Source organism: Protopterus annectens, chromosome 1.part1 (assembly GCF_019279795.1).
Source record: "Protopterus annectens isolate FY-2018-M chromosome 1.part1, PAN1.0, whole genome shotgun sequence".
NCBI classification, from domain to species: Eukaryota; Metazoa; Chordata; order Ceratodontiformes; family Protopteridae; genus Protopterus; species Protopterus annectens.
The window spans coordinates 498,575,645-498,598,833 of record NC_056726.1 but is presented as its reverse complement, the minus strand read 5'-3'; the positions used below and the strand labels follow the sequence as shown (position 1 = coordinate 498,598,833).

Below are 23,189 nucleotides of genomic sequence, written 5' to 3'. Positions count from 1 at the left end.
GCCCCCCTTCCACCAATCCTTTGCAGGATGAAATAGGTATATAGGAATGATTATTAAATTTGTCTGTCATGGAAAAGATAACTTTGCTAAGCATCTTTCTCAGCAAAAAATGCTACTTTGAAGTTCTAGCAACGTGCTAAAGCATAAACAGTGGCCTTCACCAAAAACAAAGCTAATACAGCTTTGAAAACTGTAAAACACTTTGGACTGCCATGCTTTTGGGGTGTGAGATGATATTGTGAAGAGCACTGACGCTTTTAAAGCTGATACAGGATCAAAGATACACCTCACTTCCGGCTTATGTCTGTGTGGCAGCACTAACTATTTATAACTTTCAGAAATGCAAAATACTTTGGACTCGTACCTTTTTTATCTGTCTTTGTTGTAGTGTATTGGAGTAACTAAAACTGCATTTACCATAGATACTTATCTGGCAATCATAAGTGTGTTACAGCTTTCAAATCTGTGAAACACATATGTCCTATACTTTTTTCTTCCTCTGTAACCTGGTAGTAAATGGAGAGGTTAAGCTCCATGTAGTATAAACAGTTATGATCAGATTTCTGCAATCATAACCAAGTTATGTGCTTTAAATGGATGTCCAGTTTTGTTCCACCCCACTCAAACTAAATCTCTTGACCTCCATTTCATAAAGATATAACAACTGATTTAATGATCAGAGACCTAGTCATAATCCTTAGTATTTGAAATTTCAGGGCTTAACTACAGAACTGTTGTATTACGTACTGTGTTGAATGGCATTGTAAAGTTTTCAAAACTGAATGTAACTGTAAAGAGAACAGCTTCAGTTTCAGGGAGAATTAAGATATATGTGCAAGGCAGGGAGGTAAATTGCAGAGGACAAATTTTCTGTAGCATCTACAAAGAGAGAGCTCTCACTTAGATGTGATACTTAGGTTGAGCATCCAAGCGCTCTGGATTATGCGGAGCACTCCACATTTAATGATTAGCGAAGCCACTCTTCCGTGTTCCACATTGAACAGCTGTGGCTTCGCTACGCAGCTTCTGATTGGTTTGTATACCGCAATTACTGCCAATCGGCATTGCGGTATACAAACCAATGCAGTCCTTCCACTTTAGGACTTAGTTGGCTGTGCTCCGCAGTTTTTGATTGGCTCGTAGTCCGCATTTACAACCAATCGCGAATGCGGTCTACGAGCCATTCAAGTAAAGCTTCTCAGGAGGACGGGAGCCAATGAGAGCTCCCCAATATAGGCCAATCATGTTCCGGGAAGCCTTTTTGCACCAAAATAATGGCTTGAAAAAGGCTTCCAGGAATCAGGGATTTTACTTTCTGTGAAAATAACTTGCTTGGAAGAAGACCTGGATTCGGGAAGAAGGAAAGAAGAAGCGGCTATAGTTTGGGGATGTCGGGACTTGGAAGCCAGCCTGCCTGCCAGGAGAGGAGTCAGTGAGCTTGAAGGGCTTTGGAGGATCAAGATCGGTCAGAAGGCTGAGGTTTTATTTGCTGCCTGCTGTAGCTGGACAACCAAGATCATCAGTTTCATCTGTTTTGTGGATTATTTGTGCTACTGTTGTGGACTCTTTTGGGTTTTTCGATTGCATTGAGGTGAGCTGCTGGTGTTGTTTACATAGGCAGGGGTAAGTGTTTTAGCTGCAGTGGTTATCTCTGTTTGAGAACTGGTATGCTAGCACAGATCCTGTTATTGTAGCAACTTTCTAAGTTTATAAGAGCAATATTTTGTGTCTCTGTTTGGGCTGCTTTTCAACCAGTAAATCTCTGAAAGATCATGTTATTCTAGCAACTTTCTAAGTTTATAAGAGCAATATTTAAAGTGTCTCTGTGTTTGTGCTGCTTGTGCCCCTAGTACGTCTCTGAAAGTAATTGCTGTTTTTTGGCAAAAACTGTATGCCAAGTCAGGTCCTGTTATTCTAGCAACTTTCTAAGTTTAGAAGAACAATATTTAGAGTATCTGTTTGTGCTGCTTATCCCCCTTGTACATTACTGAAAGCAATTGCCATTTCTTTGCAGAAACTGTATGCCAAGACAGGTCTTGCTGTTGTAGCAACTTTCTAAGTTTATAAGAGCAGTATTTAAAGTGTCTCTATTTTTGTGCTGCTTGTCCCCCTAGAACGTTGGGCAGGGCTTTGTCCAGATTTCTTGCGCTAAGAGGTTGAGAGGTATGTCAGGACGGATGTCAAAAGTGAGTTATTTATAGTAATGAGATGCTTTATTTAGAGTGTAACTTGATTTTGCATTCTTTGGTCGTAACTGTTCCAAGGCGTGATGTCTTAAATGGCACATTCTTGTAAAGGTACAGAGGGCCCTGGTTTTAAGTACCCTTTTTAGGCACCTTTGCCAGGCCCAGAACTGGCTGTAGGACAGGGATAGAACACATCTAAAGTGGTGAATGTAAAATGCAAGTAGTATTGTCATGGTGTGTGTGTGTGTGTTGCAAGTGCATTTGTTAAGCTGGATGTGTTTATCCTTAGCATGAATTTTGAGATATAATCAAGGGTGCTTTGAGAGCACTGAATAAGAAAGTCACTCTTCCCTTCTGCAACACTGGTTAGGTGGGCAAGTGAGCACCAAAGGAGTGAGTCGTTGTCAAAGCAAAGAAGTGAATAATCTGATCATGCAGGCCTTTATAGTAAACAAAAGGAGCGGAAGTGAGCAAGAGAAGAGGGTGCAAAGTCAGGAAACGTCCACTGATATGGGTAGGTTATGGCCCTATTGTCTCATCTTTGCTTTTGAGGAGATTTTCTAATTTTACTTTCTGCACTGTAGACCCATTTGTTTGTCATTGTTTAACACTGTTTTACAAACCTGCTGGATACAGACTGCCCAGATTACAGTGAGGACAGGGATGTAGATACAGATCGCACCCCAAATAGAGAATATAAACAATTTTTCAGACAAGTTGGCCAAGTGCCTTTGACTGGCTTTCTATGAGTAGGCATGGAGTGAAATATGCCTTCTGCAAGACTTGTAACATGGATTTCACAATCCATCACGATGGCCGACATGATCTGCAACTACATGCCAACAGTGAGAAACATGGGCAGAATTGCTAGCATGCAACTGGAAGATCTGTGGTGGACCTCAGAGTTTAGCAAGTACAAAGGTGGTTGAGGCAGAGGTTGGTTTTGTGTCTCTCCTTGCTAAACACAACTTATCATTTGCAGCAGGAGAACACCTCCTGAAATTTATGAAGAAGTGTGGAGAGGATCAGGATGTTCTCTGGAAAATGACATGTGGAACAACAAAGGCAGCATGCATTGCATGGGACGTTCTGGGGCCTCGTTACCAGAATGATGCTGCAGCAGCCTGCCAGAAATCACCATTCTGTGTGTATATGGACCAAAGCACAGACATGGGAGATGACAAACTGTTAGTGATCCTTGTTGGTTACCTTGATGAAAAGGCAAGCAAAAATGTGATAAGGTTCCTTCATATGCCAGAATGTGTGTCAGGAACTGGAGAAGCAATGTTTGATGCTTTAATGTCCACTCTGACAAAATTTAACATTCCAGTTTCCAACGTTGTGGACTTTTCTTCAGACAGTGCTGCCTCAGTGATTGGAAAACAAAATTATTTGCTGTCTCGTTTAAAGGAGGTGAAGTCCACAATTATAAATATGGGGTGTTTCTGCCACTTGGCAGATCTCTGCAGTAAGGCTGCTGTAAAAGCACTACATTCACCAGTTGAAGAACTTATACCAGATTTGCACTGCCATTTCAGTTCCAATTCACAAAGACAACAAAAACTGCAAGAATTTTCTTTGTTCACAGATATTGACCCCCACAAGATCATTAGACATGCACCTACTAGATGGCTCAGTCTTGGAAAGGTAATTAAAAGAACACTGGACATGTGGCTAACTCTAAATTTGTATTTTCTGTCTGCAGAGCCAAGGTGTCTGCTAAGATTGACTTAATTTCTAAAAACCTGCAGATTCATGAAGTGCATATGATTTTTCTGTTTCTTAAGTATGCACTGGAACCCTTATTGGAGTTCAACATCCAGCTTCAGAGCCGAGAAAGTCAGTTACTGACACTGCATGCCACTGTGCATAAACTCCTGCAGCAGTATGCTGGCAGACTCCTCAGACCTGCAACTCTTGTCAGACTCCTCAAACACAGTGATGTGTCAGTGTTGACTAAGAGTAGCTGTGTTTTACCAAATAGTGAACTGAGTATTGGCTACGGAGTCAAGCATTACATGAACAGCTATGAGAAGGATATTGCCGGCGCAGTCATTGAATTTAACTTTTATTAAAAAGTTACAGCTTTTTATGCTGCAGTGCTGCAGAAAATGCTGAAAAAGTTTCCCATGCAGGATCACTTACTGAAAGATGCTGCATTAGTTATTAATCTGGCCAAAAAATTGGACATTTCTTCAGGACTTGTCAGGGATGTTGGCTTCCGTCTGGGTGTGTGTGAAAATGATGTTGAGGCTGAAAAATTAATCGATGAGTTTACCCAATATCAGATCGATGACACAGGGAATGTGACAGGCCCAGTAGATGGGCCCCACTTGTGTGTCAAAGTACTGGGAACACCTTCTGAGGGACCTTTGCACTGAAGGGAAACTGTCACTCTTTAAGCAGCTGACGATGAGTCTGCTTTTCTTGCCACACTCAAATGCACAAGCTTGAAAAGAGCATGGTGCGGAAAGTGAAAACTGAACTGCATCAGTTTCTGAGTGTAAAAACATTGAACTCTTTGTTGGCAGTTAAAATGAGCGAAGAACTGGACTGCTGTGATGTTAAGCTGCCGTACTATGTTTTAGAGGCTGCCAACAAAGCCGCAACAGCATACAATAAGTCTACATCTGACATATGACAGAATGCTATCTAACTTGGTCTAACTAAAATCATTTGTGTGACTTGTAATGTCTGTTTAGAAAATGTAGTAAATATGATTTTTATTTTTGTAAAGTGCTGTTTAATTTACTTTTGGTGTGGTCATGGTATTGCAGATTATAAAATAAAGGTTTTGGATCTGAGAAGTGTGTCTTACTGAATTTTACAGATGTTCTACCATGCTCCATGGCAATGGCATGTTTCGCGCAGTGAGAAAGTAGGGTGTTCCACATTTTGACCATTTATCACACATTGTTAGGGTCTGTATTCCACATTGGCCTCTTAAGAGGTTGAGACCTATGTACTTAGATATGTAATAAGCTTAAGGATTTGTATTGAATTTAAAAAAGCATTTGTGCTTTCAGAATTTGTATTTAATTTTAAAAAGTTAAAAAAAAAATACTTGTGTGGTTGTGATGATAATAGCAAAACCCATAATGGCAGTCATTGTGAACCATTGTTTGTTTAGCTTTTGCCATTCAAAGAAAGGTATTTCAGTGCAAAATAAATGAGCATTCACATAATCTTATTTATGGTTGTAACATCTGAACTTTAATTACTTTTTATTTTGATTGAGTAACACATCATTAGTCCTAACCATGTATATACCCCACATTTTCGTCTTATACAAGGAAATAATGTTTTCTTCCCTCTCAGTATGATTTAGTTGATGGATGAATTTATAGACCACACTGTACTTTATATGGCCTTTTTTTAACAGCATATCTTAAAATGGCCTACTAGATTCCCACAAAGTAATGCATAGTTCTCATCAGTGTTGTGCTGCACAGCAGTTTTTACTCAGATTAGACAAGAGATGACAAAATTATTAAAGTGTCAAATCTGACCTTAAAATGTAAGCTATCTAGTATATCAAGAGGAAAAATAGTAAGATGTTACATCTTTTGGAAGGTGTGAGAGGAAAGAGGACATGGCTTAATAAATGGGGAGTAGCATAGAAGATAATGTGAGTTTTTTATTTTTTTGTAGTACTTCATGTAGGAAGATAGCTAGTATTATGGAGGTGTTAGTTGGTTCTGAAACAGTGGTAGGATGTAAACATGGACAAGAAAAATAAGAACGTTCCAGTGACAGGTAGAAGGGTCTAAGCATGTCCTTAGCTAGGAATGACTGATAATTTAATCAGTGGAAAAACAGGCAGACTAGATGGGACAAGTTTGACTCTTGTCTTCCATTACTGTACATTTCTTTTGATGCCTTGCATTTTTCTGCCCTTTATTTTTAATTTAGGAGGTGCAAGAGACCCTCCTGTGAAAAAAACAGAGTCTGAAATAGTACCAAAAGTTGCAAGGATGACTGTATCTGGCAAGAAGCAGACTATGGGCTTTGATATTCCAAGGTAAGATTTGGTTGCTGATTTACTTTTAGCACTCTGATCTTGTTTCTGTGATTAACATTTTTAATCTATTCACTCATTAATCTGACTTTGTTTTTATTACATGTGTCCTTAACAGGAATGCCATCACTTTCTCTCACAAGAAAAAAGTTAAAGATTCATGCCAAATGAGGGTGCTGCTCAACACATCCACTACAGAATATGCCTTGTTATTGTTGCACAGATGTGCCTTCGTTGAAGGTTGGGCGTCGAGTTGGCACCTCGGCACCCATAAAAAATGTACTGCCAATCATTAGCGGACCAGAGTTCCGCTGTGGCGACCCCTAACTGGGAAAAGCCGAAAGAAGAAGAACAACTGTTGCACAGCATTTAGCTGTATTTTTAAATTAACATTTTTATGGGCAGTACTGCAACTTAAAAATAACAGCTTATGTAGTGCATGGAGTACTGTGATTACACTCCAGAAAACAGGTAAATAATGTCCTGGTTAAGCACTACTATAACACGAGCCCTGACCTTAACACGCTGTAGGTGCTGCTAACATCGATTCTGCATTAAAAGCAAACAGCAGTGACCAGAAACAGCAGCATAGTAAGAAACATGTTCGTTTCAACTCCTGTTTCTGTCTGCTGAAGTGCACCCAGTACTTTGGTTACAGTTGCTTCCCTTACATAGGGAATATGTAAGAAATCAACCACTTCCCCTGTTCTACCAGCTTTCAAAGCTGGTACAACACATCACTTTTTTTTTTATTTAATTTTTCACTAGTACTATATGGAGAAGGTAAACCTCTATGCATTAAAAAGAATTAAGATTAGAGCTCTGATTGTAACAAAGAAATTGTGTTCCCGACCACGAGCTTTAGTCTCAAGGTAAATTTCTTGACATCCGTGTATCAAACACAAAATATGCTTGTTACGATCAGCACCCCAATCATAATCTTCTATATTATAATTAGAAGAGGACTGTGCAACTACCATTGGGTAGTTCTACCAAAGATAGTCAAGTTTTTAAGGAGTATTTTATTTTCATGCTACATGGGTGATGTACATGCCTTAATTGTTTGAAAGTATTAATGAGATTGTAATGTTATAAATCTGTACATTTAAGTTTCCTAGATCATGTATCAGATCTGCTAACCTGTTAGTGAAAGTGTCGTAAAGTAAATCATTTAAAAACTACAGCCTATCACCCATAATGGATTGGTGGAGAAGATTATTTCTACCATGAAGACTGTGTTGGGAGCATTCTCCTACCAAGTCAAGCATGAGTGGGACAATTACCTGCCCCAGCTCCTCTGGCACAGAGAGAGAGAGGGATGCTGTATGAATAGTCAGGTTTTTCATCCTTTAAGTTACTGTATGAATTACTGTATGATCACAAGATGAGAGGGCCCCTCAATTTAATTTGAGAAGGGTGACTGTGATTCCCTAAAGAAACTTGTGTTGTAGAGTATGTATTAAACTTCATTATTTCCTCTCTGCTTTCACTGACTTGTGTGAGTAAGCACAAAATTATCATTTTGTGAAATCACTCCCCTTCAGCTATTTCAATTTCAGCTATTTAAATTTCTTGGCCATCCTACTGTATTCCACAGTACCAGAATACAAAAGTGACCACCCCCTTTCAATCTATCTTGCTGTTTTAAAAATGGTGATACTCCACTAAAACTAAACTTTTTAGACAGGTAAAACTTAAGTTACCTACTTTCACATCTAATTCCTCTAGTGCACACTGCAGTGTTTAGGATAAACCATTTTTTCATCTTACCTTTAAGCATCTATTGCAAGACCACCAGTTATTGGAGAGCCCACATTCTGCCTCTCAGTAGCCATCTTGGGATTAGTGCTTCTGTTTTCTCCTGGTGAGAGGAGGAGTGCAGTTACATTATTTTCTGGAGACTGCTGATCTTTAGAAAGCTTAATAACTGCTTTATAGGTGACAGCTTGGAATCTGTGCTTATATTCTGATCCTGGTGAGAGTAGGAGCAGAGTGCATTGATTCCTGACTCTTTCTGGCTGGAGTCCCTGTGACTAGCACTTGCTCTGAAACCTGCTGGAAAGCACTAGAAAGCCTTAAACTGATACAAGCACTCAACTCTTCCTTGTTAATAATAAGAAGTTAATCACAGGCACTAAACAGCTTATAATTGCAAAGTACCTTGCCAAGGTAAGGGAAAACAGCTCTTTTACTTTACAAAAAAATTATTTTCCTGACCAGGCATGTCCAAGGGTCAGCTTCCGGTGATTTCTCCTGTCCACCTGGTAAATCTGGGCATACTGGGGCAATGCAGCAATTGCCTCATATACACAGACAACCCTTTCCTCCTACCACCCAACACTATAACCTGCGAGAGATGATGCACTTACATAGCCAAACTGGAAGCAAAGCTCTCTCCAGCCAAGATTGGGCTAGACAATCAAGTGGAGAAGGTTAATACCCACACTACACCTCAGGCAACACATAGCCCTTCAAAACCCTCACTACCAACACCCACACATAGCAACACTAAACCCACATATGCGGAGGCCCTTAACATTAACCTGCCCAAGCAACAAGGACTTCTGAAGCTGAAACGCAAACAAACACCAATCACAACCAAAGTGTCATATAGTTCACAACACCAGTGTGACGCCCAGCAACAGCCCCTAAGGCAAGACAACATACCCAACACTTTAGTCATAGGTGACTCTATAGTCAAGCACACTGATGTCCCACTCACCAGGCTGAACAAGGAGAAAATTACAGTCAGCTGCTTGTCGGGTGCCAGGATCCACCACATAATGCATGCACTCAATCCACTCCACAACAAGTACATATACAACTCTGTTACTGTCCATGTTGGAGTGAATGACTTGAGACATACCTCCCTGGATTACATGAAAAGAGATATGGAAGAGCTCTCGGATCATGTGGCCCAGGCAGTTATGACCCTAGCCCTAAGTAGCATCCTGCCTTCACCCAGATTGATACCACAGTACAAGGACAGAATGGTTGACTTCAGCAATTGGCTAAGCTTCTGGTGTCATTCACAGGGTTTTCAGTATCTGTCTGCCTGGGACGACATGATCGACAAACCACGATGCTTTGCCAGAGATGGTCTGCAGCTGTCGCCCCTGGGATTCAGGTTACTGGCTAAGGCTCTTGCCACTCCCTATAGTGCCTTTTTTAGGCAAGGCTCAAAGGACAAAACCACCACCATAACGGTACAAGTATGCAAAATCTGAAGATAATACTACTTAATGTTAGAAGTCTAAACCTCAAAATGCACTCTCTCGAGGCACTCCTAAAAAATGGAAAACATCGATATCTATGCAGTAACTGAGACCTGGTTCAAGGCTCCAGAGAGTACCCCTGCAGTCCCAGGCTACAACTCTTAGCACACGTTTTGGCCACCAAACCAGGACCAAAACACTAAAGGTGGAGGAGTGTCCATATTCACTAAAGATATTCACACCTCCAGGTTAGTTGCCCAACACAGTGCATCCAAAATTCTCCAGGTGCAACTAACACTAGGTAAGACTGCAATCCAAATTGTAGCTTGCTACAGATCACTCACCATGCCCCAAGATTCTCACTACACCTTTCAAAACATACTGGAAAATATTAAGATACAATCAAACACCCTAATACTGGGTGATTTCAACTACCCTGCCATTAAGTGGGAAAACTATTTGTGTACCAACACCTTTGCCCAATGATTCTTGGAATTCATAAATTCCAATGGCCTGGATCACCTAATCCATAGTCCCACCAGGGGCTCCAGTATCCTGGACCTGGTCATTACCAACATGGGAAATCGATGCTCCACACCAGTGGTCACCCCCTCGTTGGTTAGGTCTGACCATAAGCTATTCACCTTTGGCATCCACATCCCACCCCCACTCCCCAGTAAGGAAACATCCGTAAAAACCTTCTCCAAGGCCAACTTCATGCTACTCAAGTCAGTAGTGACAAACTTCATGACACCCATGCAGACGGGAACTGAAAGTTCGACTGCCAAATCCTACACTAAAGCACTGTACGAGCACATCCACTCGTGCATGAACCGTGCCATCCCAAATAGAACCAAGACACTCTCCTCCAAAAAAAAAAGGAAGCCAGTCTGGTGGTCCCCTGTCATAAACAAACTATACAACAGAAGGACGAAACTGTTGCACAAAAGAGGAAAAATCCCAGGATGCAAAAAACTCCCTTACCAGCCTCAGTAAGAAGCTGAGATCCCTCATAAAATCCTCCAGAGCTAGTTACGAAAATAAAATTGCCAAAGATTCCAAAGAAAACCACAAGGTATTCTATAGCTATGTCAAGAATCTAAATGGCAAGTTTCTTACCAAACTTTCAGTGTTTAGTGTACTGCCACCTATGTGGTAATTCATGGGTACATATTTTTTCCTAAATGGGATAACTATACACTTCTTGGCATTGAGCTTGAGCCCATGGCTTTGGCACCAAGCATCTGTTTCTGTAAGGCCCTTTTGTAGAGTATCCACATCATTTGGGGATTCAATAATGGCTCCCAGTTTGCAGTCATCTGCAAACTTTGTTAGCCAGAGTCCCTTAGTGTTGGCCTGTACTTCAGAGAAGTAGATGCCAAACAAGAGCGGTCCTAGGACTGAACCCTGAGCTATTCCACTTGTCACTTGTCTGGAGCTGGATTTGGAGTTGGCTACTTTTACAGTGTGGGTTCTGTCAGTAAGCCAGTTGGCAACCCATCGAGTGACGTAGGGATTAATGCCCAGATTAGTAAGTCTATCTATGATTCCAGAGTGGGGGATGGTGTCAAAGGCCTTTTCGAGGTCCAGATAGGCTGTGTGGGGACCGTCTTACCCTTGTCCACAGCTCTGAAGACTGATTTGAATGTGCTACCTCAACCGTTTAAGGCTTTTCATCCAGAAAAAAGGAGGTCATTGTCCCACTGTACTCATCCCTCATTAGACCCATCATAGAGTACAATGCCCCATTTGGTATATACCTCACAAGACATCTGCAACAACTAGAAAGGCCACACCTCACTAAAAAAAATCACAGGCCTAAAGCAGATGCCCTATGCTGACTGACTGAAAAAACACCAGCTATACTCTGTCGCATATCGTCTACTCAGAGGTGATCTCTGCTTAACATACAAGGCCATGTCAAACCCAGAGCTGTTGAACATGCTACACTTAAAGAAATCCTAATCCGTCAGAGCCACACACTCCAGGGACCTAAACCTTGTCATCACAATAAACGAAACATGCTGGAGGGATAGGTTCCTGACCTAGAGACTCCTCATACTCTGAAATAGACTGCCCATACATGTCAAGCAGAGCGCCTCCTTGACCCTCTTCAAAAGGAACCTTGACGACTGGATGGGAGATTGGAAATTTACCCCAGGGACCATGTCAGTCGCCCTGCTAGACAGGGGTCCAGGGAAGTAAATATTGTGGGAAGAAATAACCAGGGAATTGTTATGGCTAGGCTTGTATAGGCGCTAGGGCCGATAGCCTGGTACCAATCTATGAACCTATTAAGGCTTGGGGAGCTCATGGAATTTGAAAAACAACAGCAAAATGTCTAATGTGTGTGGATAACTATGCCCAGTGAATATTCTGTTTGGCTGACAGTATTAGTGCTTATTTCTGTTTGACATAAACTGCAGATAGCATGGAAGGGCCCTTTCTCTATTGAAAGAAAGTCAAGTGATAATAACTACATGGTAGAGTATCTTTTTCAGGTTAGCTTGACAAAGCTCTACTGTGATATACAGGCACTGGTACTCAGTATGTGCAGTAGGCTACCTAAGGAATTAGGGGGCATGTTGTGGTAGATCTTCTCAGTGAGGCTTAGTCTGACACCTCAGTGGATGACGTAGCGCATTCACAGCAGCCGTCTCTTACACTGGTTCAGAACATCCAGGCAGTACTACAGGAGCTTGGGGACATGTTCTTTGTTGGCCAGGGTATACCTAACTGGCAGAGCACAATGTGAACACAGGGTCCCAGTAGTACATCAGACAGGTCCATCATAGGGTGAAAAACTACCAGCCAGTGAATCCAGCAAATGTATTAAAAACTGAAGAAACTTTTCTCTAACGTCTCGGCTCAACACAAAAGCCTTCAAGGAGTCCTTGAAGGCTTTTCTGTTGAGCTGAGACATTAGAAAAAAGTTTCTTCAGTTTTTAATAAATTTTGGTGGATTCACTGGCTGGTTGTTTTTCTTCCTTTTTCGTGTTGGTGGTTTTATTACAGGTCCATCATAGGGTACCCGAGCAAGTTAAGCAAACCCTGCAAGAGGAACTGCATGTGTTCAGTGTGGGTATAATACAGCTATTCAACAGTCAGTGGGCCTTGCTGATGGTGCTGGAGTCCAGGAAAGATAGCTACCACAGGCTCTGTTTAGACTATAAGATACTAAGTAGCCACACAGAGTCAGACGCTTACCCTGATTTTGCCTCATTTTTACTGTGTCTGTTGTAAAATTTTTGCTTTCAGGTAAATTGCTGAGGATTGCAGTGAATGACAGACATTCTAGATTTATACTTGTTATTGTTCAGAAAATGCATGTTGATGCAAAACCTGTAGTTCCATAAACTTTTCTGTGAATTAGAGTAATATTTAAGGTTGTCCCTGATTTTTGCCCTTTGTCCTCTGATTATTTTTTTGGTTTTGTCCAGAATTCTTGAGAAAAAAAAGATGTTCATCAGATTGATCATTGCTGCAGTAGCCTTAGCTATTTGGGATATATCCTACCAAGAATATAATAACGGGTCAGCTTCCAAAGCTTCAGGACACCTTCCACATGCCCCAAACATTCAGTCAGCTGAGTTGACTAAAAAACAAGTTTGGGTATGAAACCCTTCAGAGCTTTATTGCTGCCTAGAGTTTGCTTCTCTAAGGCTTTTGAAGATCGAATGTCTTGTGCTTTCATTTGCTGGGCAAGTAAGGGCCCTTTTGGGGGGGGGGCTTACGTTTTATTTCTTTCTTTCTTTTGCAGGAAAAGTTATTGTAAAGCTAAGAGTGCATTCTTTTAACTGACTGTCTCAAGACTGTAATACACTTTTAAACTGAGCACACATTCTTTTACTGTCAGTTTAAAAGTGGTGTAAAGTAACTGGAAATATTTTTTTCTGTGGAGAAATTGTTTAAAACATTATGCCAGCCCCACAAGAGTAAAATAAAGTGCTTTTTACTGTGTATTTCTGTCAAAAAATATTTTTTGTGGACTAGTAGTTTTTGCCAGTAGTTGCTTGCTGGTCTTCCACAGAAAAAAACTATTGTCATCTGGATCATGGAACAGACTACCAGTCCCAAAGTCGTTCCTTCTTCCAGCCACAAAAAAAAAAAAAATTAAGCAAACGACCTTTGCCTCCACAGCAGTCTTAGCAGTTTGCCTCGGCTGCAAGCAATAGACTCTGCTGTGGCCATTTGTTGTACCTCCAGCCACTCATCTTTTACCCTGGATCCCTCTGGTGTAGCACCAACAGCTACTATAGCCCACGGGTTACCCACATCCTCTGCAGCTGTTGGAGTCCCCTCAGTAGGCAAGAGAGAGTTACTCTCATCAGTCCTGGGAGAGGGAATAGGGAAGGTTTCCCCTAGTTGTCAGAAAGCTGTGCACATTCCTGGGGAATCTGGTACTGCCATCATGGTTGGCTCCATTTTTTCCTGTCAAAAAGAAACAGAAAATCAAGCATGTATCTACTCTTCCTCAATGTTCGTCGGTTAGGAGTAGTTTACTGTGTCTGGTTCAGGGTTCAATTCAGGCTATTGATCCTTCCTATAAAGTAGTTTCTGGTAAAAGAAAGAGAGATTCCACTTTTCCTGAAGAGATTCAAGATGCTGAAACTGAAAAAGAAGATGCAGGGATGGCTACAGCACTCAATACACATAAAACAACAAGCACAAGTGTCTCACGTCCCAAGGAGTGATAGAACCAGTTCTTCCTTCCCAGGTGTGGAAGGGTTTATATCCTTCCATATCACTTATGTAGTGGATCTCCTGCCAAGGATAGCCCAATGTCCAGCCAGTATACCAAAGCCTTTAATATCTGTGGGCAACGTACATCAGAAGTATGCTCTCCGCACAAGGTGTAGGGTATAAAGGTCATGCATGGATGCACACACACCAAAACTTCTTTGTAGCCACTCTGAACACCATCATTGAACGTCAGCCTGAACTCCTTCCTTCTGTACTGGTTACCAAACCATTTTTCAGATAAGTGCCCCATTGGGGTTCTTCCTTATTTTTCACTTTTATTTTGTTGTTTGTTTCATTTCATCCAGAAGGGGAAAATGTCAGTGTGGTAGGCAAATTCCTCATAAAAGATCATCATGACCAGTGTCTGATGTTCTTCATCTCACATTGCTGCAGTCCTTACTTATGGGTAGTCCGCTGTCCTCGGTCGGCCCGAATACCAAAGTATTAGGCTGACGTCGGTCATGGGCGCTCAGCTCTAACATCAGAGCGTCAGGGTATAAAAGCGCATGACTGACGTCATATCCTCAGTCTTTTTTGCCGCATGGTCCGATGCAGAAGCAGCGTTGCAAGTGCCGTTCGGCGTTCTGAAATTTTTCGTATTCGGAGTTTCAGACCGATACCAAGTTGGGCTAAGTACCCCGTTGGGGAATATTTTTGTTTTTTCTTGCCTCAGTTATTTACCGGATGTCAGAAAAAGTGAATAATTGTATTTCTTGTGGGAAACAGATACAGCATAGGGATTACCACTCGCTTTGTATTCCGTGTTTGGGACCAGAGCACGACGTAGTTGGGTGTCGGTTTTGTGCTAGGTTTAATAAGCGCACTATAAAACGAAGGTTAGATTGCGCTAGGTTAGTCTTTGGCAAGCGGTGTAATTATAATATGCCGTCAGATCCTCCGACGCCCGCTTCCACGAAGAAGCGTAAAGACAAATCTTTAAAGCCTAGGCAGGATGATTCGTCCGTTTCGGACGCCGGTCCTTTAGAGGCTACAGTGCAGGTGGATCTGGCTGAAGTTTCTGTTGAGTCCCAGGGGGAAACTTTGATTTTACAAGATGTGGTCTCACAGGAGGCAGGTCAGGCTGAAGGGGCCTCTCAGGTTACTATTCTCCCTTCTATGCCTAAGGTGGTTAGGCCTTCTGCTACTGTTTCTAAGGCTCCTTCTAAGGGCAGGTCTGTTTTGCCTTCCTCTGGTGTCAGTTCTGGTTCTTCAGGGTCTGTACCTAAAAAGCACATGCTTAAAATGGCAGAAGATTTGATTACTTTAATTAGAGGTTCTATGCCCCCTCCTGATAAGAGGCCCAGGGTAGAGCCAGAGTTGGAAAGTTTGGAGCAGGCCTCAGATGATTCAGAGTCTTCTGCTGAAGACATTCAAGATTTTCCTCCTTATTCTGATTCTGATGCAGAGGATTCCACTCCTTCTGCTTCTCCTCCAGAGGATTTTTCATTTTCAGAAACCCTACACTCTATGAGGGAGCATTTTAAGTGGGAAGGACAGGATTTTTCAGATTCAAGGAAGAGGCTCAGGGAGTTCTTGTTTTTACCACAGCACAGACCCTTGGCTATACCTCCTGTTTTGGATGTTGTTCAGGATGTTTTTTCGGAGGCTTCATTTAATCCAGATTCTATGCCTCCTGCACCAGTTAAACCGGACAGGTATTATAGGGTACCTGAGGCTCATAAATATCTGTATAGGAGTCCTAGGGCGGACCCAGAAACTATTAGTCAGGGGCCTAAGGGGGTTAGAGCCTCTGTTGTAAAGAATCCAGTTCCTCTAGATAAGGAAGCTAGAGCTTTGGACAGATGGGGTAAGAAGGTGTATACCTCTTCTACTTTAGCAATGAGGGCTTTAAATTGCCAGTTTCATATGTTGAAGTATCAGAATTTCCTCCTTTCTCAGCTAAAATCTAAAGTGGATGCTTTGGCAGAGGGCATAGAGTGTAAAGAATTGCAAGATTTGGTGCATGTATCTGAACAGGTGGGGAAGCATTCTTTGCAGTGTGGTTTTGATGCTTTACAGGCTTCTTCTAGAGTGGCTGCCACTGGTTCAGTTCTTCGTAGGCACGCCTGGCTTAAGGATCAGAATTTATCTGAACATGTTAAATCTAGAATTCTGGATGCCCCTTTACAGTCGGACGTGTTGTTTGGTTCCCCTGTGGAGTCTGTTTTAAAAAAAATGGAAGACAAGGCTAAGTCTTTGCAGACTGTTAAAGATTTTTTGCAGGTACAACCTCCAAAGTTTAGTAGAAATTGGCCTACTAAGGGGTGGACGTACCCTTCTTCTGATTCTCAGTCTAGGGGTAGATCTAGACGTGGTAGGGGCAGAGCTCAGAGTACCTTCAGGTCCAGAACATGGAGTTCGCCTGCTCAATCTGCTGGTGAGGGTAGGGGCCAGTCCTTTCGTAAACAGGCCCAATGACCTGCATTTTCAGCTGCCAGAATTTTCTTGCCTGGCAGCTCCTTTGGGAGGAAAACTAGCTCTCTTCAAGCAAAACTGGCTTTTAATCACCCAGGACAAATGGGTATTGGACATTATAAACCAAGGCTACAAGTTCTATTTCCATACATTGCCTCCTTTCAAAGGCATGCCAGATGTTCCTCCTCGGCAAAGGATAGAGGCTCACAAACAGATTTCATTACTTCTTCAAATGGGAGCTATACAGCCAGTCCCTCTGTCAGAAGTGGGTCTAGGATTTTATTCTCGCCTGTTTCTGGTACCAAAGAAAGGGAACACGTGGAGACTGATTTTGGATTTATCTCTTCTCAACACTTATTTGGACATTCCAAAGTTCAAAATGTTGACGTTACAACAGCTTTTACCTTTACTGGGAAAAGATCACTGGATGGTAACTCTGGATCTAAAAGAGGCTTATCTTCATGTTCCTATCAGGCCCAGTTGCAGGAGGTACCTGCGTTTTCGGGCTGGACATTTACATTATCAGTTCTCTGCATTGCCCTTTGGCTTATCTACTGCGCCCAGAGTGTCCACAAAGGTTCTGGCTCCAGTGATAGCCTTTTTCAGGTTGAGAGGAATACAGATTTATCCTTATTTGGACGATTGCCTGATTATTGCACAAGACAAGGACAAGCTTCTTCAGCATCTACAGTATGTGATGGTAGTGTTAAGATGCCTAGGGTATTCTGTGAACGAAACAAAGTCCAGTCTAGTACCCTCTCAGGACATGTGCTTTCTGGGTGTGAGACTGAATACAGCTTCCCAGATGGCCTTTTTGACCCCAGACAAACAAAGAAGCCTTTCTCTTTATTTCCATCAAATGTCTCTACAGTCCAGGCTGACTGCAAGGACAGTCCTTCAAGCCTTGGGGTTCATGGCATCTTGTATTCTGGTGCTTCCCAATGCCAAACTGCATATGAGGAAGCTTCAATGGTATCTCAAAAACGTATGGACACAACACTGCCAAGATTTGGACACTGTCATTCAGATAATACCTTGCATTCAGAAGGAATTTTTGTGGTGGGCTCAGGAATGTCACCTAAACAAGGGACTCTCTGTGACCTGACCGGAGGCGAGTCAGATTCTCATGACAGATGCCTCTGACAAGGCTTGGGGAGCACACCTCAATGGAAAATGGGTGCAAGACACGTGGCCTGTCAGACTTCAACATTTGCATATCAACTTGAAGGAGATGTTAGCAGTCCAATTTGCATTGATGGCTTTCAAGAATTTACTTCACCCAGGGCAGGTGTTGATTCAAACAGACAACACTACTGTCATGTGGTACATCAACAAGCAAGGGGGAACTCATTCGTACCCTCTTTGCAGGCAAGCGATGATTTTGTGGGAGACTGCTCTCAGTTTACACCTCAATCTTCAGGCAAGGTTTCTACCAGGAGCACAGAACTCCTTAGCAGATGTATTGAGCAGACAAATAGTGGATCCTCACGAGTGGATATTGGATCCTCATGTATTTCAAACGTTGACAGTGTCCTGGGGAACTCCAGACATAGATCTGTTCGCTTCTCCACTAAATTACCAGTTGCCAAAGTTTTGCACAAAAAGGTTTCATCCCACAGCTTGGAAAGTGGACGCTCTGTCATTCAGTTGGAACAATCTTCATGTATATGCCTTTCCACCTCTGCCTCTTCTACCCAAGGTACTCTTGAAGGCCAGACAAGACAAGCCATCCATGATTCTAATAGCGCCGGATTGGCCTCGACAACACTGGTACCCACTACTGAGGAGTTTGGTATGAGAGCCTCCATGGCCTCTGCCTTTGATTCCGCACCTTTTGTCTCAGGAGGGCAATCACTTTCTCAATGTCAGAATTCAGTCTCTGCATCTAACAGCCTGGCATATTCTGTTTTAGACTCTGGAGGTTCTCGGCTTCCACAACAAGTTTTGAATGTTATTTTGGAGGCCAGGAGGCCTAGTACAAGGAAAGTTTACGCTGATAAATGGAGGAGATTTTTTATTTGGAGCAAAGGGAAGGACTTTGATGTTTCCAAGCCTAATTTAAGTGCTTCTCTACAATATCTTACTGAGTTATTGGACAAGGGTTTGTCCTTCTCTTCCATAAAGGTTCATGCTGCAGCCATTTCGCTCATTATGACTGTGTCCCTCCTTTATTCTCTCATCCTTTGTTTAAGCAATTTCTCAGAGGGGCAAAGAACATAAGACCCCCATGTAGAGCTCCTACTCCTGCTTGGGATCTCAATTTTGTGTTGGAAAAGCTTACTCTACAACCTTTTGAGCCTGCAGCTACTGCCGAGTTAAAGTATTTGTCATGGAAGACTGCTTTTTTGTTGGCCATTACTTCTGCAAGAAGGGTTTCTGAATTACAGGCCCTTATGGCAGTGGAGCCTTTCTTGATTTTCCATAAGGATAGGGTATCTTTGCACTAATCCTTCCTTTATGCCTAAAGTGGTTTCTAGTGTGGCCTTAAACCAAACTATTCATTTGCCTACCTTTTATGCAAACCCCCAAAATAAAGGGGAGAAGATTTTGCATACTTTGGATATTCACAGGCAGTTGCGTTATTATTTGAGCAGAACCAAGGAGTTCAGACAGTCTCAGCAGTTGTTTGTTTCTTTTGCTTTGGGTTCTCAGGGTAAACCTGTTTCAAAACAAACTATTTCTAAATGGATCGGGTTTTGTATTTCTTTCTGTTATTCCCATCATGGTAAGGAGATTCCGGCTGGAATCAGATCTCATTCCACTAGAGCTACTGCCACTTCTACTGCCTTTCTAAGGGGGGTGGCTACAAAGGATATTTTGGAAGCAGCTACCTGGAGTTCAGTACATACTTTTTCTAAACATTACCACCTTCCTCTTTATTCTAAGTCTAGGGCTGGATTTGCCTCTGCAATATTACAGGGCATTTTAGCAGCCCCTAATGCTTTATGATTTTGCCATCCTCCCTTCCCCGTTGCTTTGGGATTCTACCCATAAGTAAGGACTGCAGCAATGTGAGATGAAGAACATAGTACAGTTTTGTACCTACCATAAATGTAGATGTTCGAAGATCCACATTGCTGCAGTCCAATTTACCCTCCCTCCTTCCCCACTGTAGCTTAGCATGGTTATATGGTTTGGCTGATGGTTGTTGTTGGGCATATTTTTTGGGAGGTACTCTGTTTTTGGCTGTGGCCTTTCTTTTTAGGGCCTTCTGACATCTGGGGCAAGAAAAGACTGAGGATATGACGTCGGTCATGCGCTTTTATACCCTGACGCTCTGATGTCAGAGCTGAGCGCCCATGACCGACGTCAGCCTAATACTTTGGTATTCGGGCCGACCGAGGACAGCGGACTACCCATAAGTAAGGACTGCAGCAATGTGGATCTTCGAACATCTACATTTATGGTAGGTACAAAACTGTACTTTCTCTCTGGGTGCTTCCCATAACCGTATGTAGTGTTCTATCTGCCAAGCTTTTATCCCTAAGACCCTGCGTAGTTCCCTCTCCTCCTTGTCCATTTACCTTGAAAACCAATGTCTTTAGCTGTTGGCTCATGCTGGTCTTCCCATTCCAAGGGTCATCTATTGGCTAAAAAAATACCAAAAAGCTCAGGTTGATACGTCTGCTGTCTAGCCTTCCCAGACATCTCTGTTGAAGGTAGTGAAAGGCTCAGGATCATCCAGTCACTGCTTCTGATTACTCTGCTGTAACCCATTAAGAAGCCGGCGTGGATCTGATTTCTCACACTTCCTCAGAGGCTTTACTTACATCTGCTGCTGACACTGAGGGGGAACCTCAGCTGATTATTTCCAAGGGACTGAGGTTCACTCTGCAAATCTTAGTGAGGGAGGAGAGCCCTGCTACGGTTATTGAGTGTAGACAAGGGCCCAACCTTCCCAGGGTTTTTCTTGAGGACACCCCACAGAAAAAGAAACAGAAAACTAAACCTATTTCCCCCTGCAGTTTAAGGATGCCCAGTGTGATTGGAAGGATTTTACTCTGGTTGTCGAATGCTTTAATAGCTTTAAAGCCTCCTCAGGTGTCTCTGTTCCTGCCCCTCCCTGGTCTTCCACTCCTCTTAAGAGGCCTAGGGAGCAGGATTCCTCTGATGACTATCAGGATTTGGAGGAAGAATCATTAGCCTGCTCTTCTCAGATCCCTTCCTCTTTGGACTGTGGATCAGAGGAGGGATTAGTCCAAATTCCCCTTTAGAGGAAATCTCCTTTGGGGGCACTATTTCCTGTATGATGAAATTTACAGATTTTACAAGGTGCCTGGTTGTAAATTTGTGTAGAAATGCCCTTCTGGACCTTTTGCGGTGTCTGCCTCCTCTGACAAACCCTCCAAGCTGTTGCCCTTTACCAAGTTGCTTCCTTCAGATAAGGTTAGTAGGGCTGTGGAGAGGCTGGGCAAAAAGGTCTATACTGCTGCCACCCTGTTTTTTAGGGATATTAATTACCAAACTCATATGACCAGGTATTTTTAGCCCTCCTTTCTCAAGTTTTTTTTCAGGTGATTTCTGACCTTTCTGATTCTGAGGAGAAGGCTTTGGCCCTTTCTTTGTTGGGTTCTACCTCTGAAGTTGCCCACCACTTTATTAAGTTATGATGCATCTGTTGCTTCTTCCAGGTCTGCTGTATTTGATTCTGTTATGAGGCATTACTCTTAGCTTAATTTTCAGGCTTTACCTGATGACGTTAAGGCAAAATTATAGAATGCTCCTTTGGACAATAAAGACATTTTTTGGTACTGCAGCTGCTGAACTTTTTAAATCTTTCCAGGATATGGGCAAAGCCTTGCAGGAGTTGAAACATATTTTTGTTTCTCCTATTCCCAAGCTTCAGTGCAATTACCCTTCCAAATCAGCTTCTCTTCATAGACAGTCTTGCCCTCCCCCCAAGGGCAAAAAGAGTTCTACACATGTACTTCCTGCAAAATCTACACAGACTCCTATTTCTCAGAAACCTTCTTTTCAGGGCAAGCAAGGTTCCATTTGACAATCTGATTCCCTTTTCTCTTGGCCAGGTTCCCTTGTCCCTTCCAAAATGGTTACAGATCACAAAAGACTCTTTGGTTCTTTCCATTATCTGCCAGTGGTGTTTCATTGTTTGGAAATCGCCTACTCCCTTTCTGGGCATGCCTCAACCTCCTTATGAGCAGCTTCCACTCTTCCCAGAGGTGCTTTGTTCTCTGTTGACCCAGGGCACCATTCAGGTTGTGTCCCCCGGCTAAGAAAAGAAGGATTTATATTTCAGAATGTTTCAGGTTTCCAGGAAGGATGGCATCTGGAAGTCAGTTCTGGCCCATTCTCAGCTCAACACCTTTGTCAAGTTTCCCCTCCATTTGGAAGTTCTGTCTTCAAACTTTATTTCATCATCTTCCTCAGGCCTTTCTGGTCTCTCTCTATCTGAAGGATACTGCCTTCATATCCCCATCCATCCCCTTTTCAGGAAATGTTTGTGTTTCTCTATTTCTCCCTTTCATTTTCAGTTCTCTCCTTTGGCCTCTCTACTGTCCCAAGGGGGTTCACCACATTTCTTGTTCCTGTTGTTGCTTTTTGCAGGATGAGAGGGATTCAGATCTTTCCTTATATGAATGATCTGTTCATTTGGGCCGTGTCCCCCAAGGCTGTGCTTCAGGATCTCCAGTTTACTATTTCCCTGCTACAGACTCTGGGGTTCACCATAAACTTTCAAGAGTCAGTCTTGACTCTTTCTCAGGATCATGTTTTCCTTGGTTGCAAGATCCAGAAAATCCCCTTGTTGGCATCTCTGCCTGCCCTCAAGGCCCTGTCTCTTTTTTCCAGTCAGTTCTTCCTCTGGATTCAGTCATGGCCAGGGACTTTCTTAAGGTCCTTGGGTTTATGGCTTCAAACATTGCTATGCTGCCTCTGGGTAGGCTCCACATGAGAAAGCCTCAGTGGTATTGCAAGTCATTGTGGCTTCAATATTGTCACCCTCTGGACTTCTTTGTCCCCTTTCTTCCCTGTCTGAAGCTCGAGCTTCAGTGGTAGATTCATCTACTTTCTCTCAACTTGTGCTTCCTTCCCAGTCTTCAGTCTTGAATCAAGAGTCTTTACAGATACCGCAGATGAGGTGGGGAGCTTCCTTTGGTTCTCTCAAGGTTCAGGTTCTCTGGCCTCTTCATCAGCAGTCAGAACACATCAGCATCAAGAAGATGAGGGTTCTGCTTCTAGCTCTCCAAGCTTTTCATATCCTCTTTCATCCTAGGCCCCACAAAGTTTTCACAGACAATAACACAGTGATGTGGTATGAAAATGTGCAAGGCAGTGCAGGTTCCCACCTTTTTTGCAGGCTAGGTCTTCAGGTCTGTCAAATATCAAGTATCTCTTCACGCTGTCTACATTCTGTCAGAGCACATTCTAGTGACAAGACTCTTTGATCAGGTCCAGCACACAAGTGCATGGAAGAATGCTTCTCGTTGTTGTGTTCCTGGACATTGTCCATCAGTGGGGTACTCTTCAGGTAGGTCACTTTGCCTTCCCTCTGAATAGCTAGCTTTCTGTTTTCTGTTCCAGAGTCCCAAGTCCTCTGACTTGGAAAGTGGACATCCTGTCTTTTCCTTAGAAGGAGTTGCTTCTGTACACTTT

General features: G+C 42.6%; 1 protein-coding gene across 2 annotated transcripts in view; it reads left to right on the top strand.

The window, feature by feature from the left end:
• HBS1L (HBS1 like translational GTPase) overlaps positions 1-23,189 on the top strand; it is a 2,781,383-nt gene that overhangs the window by 1,351,245 nt on the left and 1,406,949 nt on the right. For both annotated transcript variants that reach the window (XM_044076292.1, XM_044076279.1), the window contains one exon: positions 6,099-6,207. In XM_044076292.1, the coding sequence (XP_043932227.1) occupies positions 6,099-6,207 (109 nt within the window). The remainder of the gene's footprint in view (positions 1-6,098; positions 6,208-23,189) is intronic.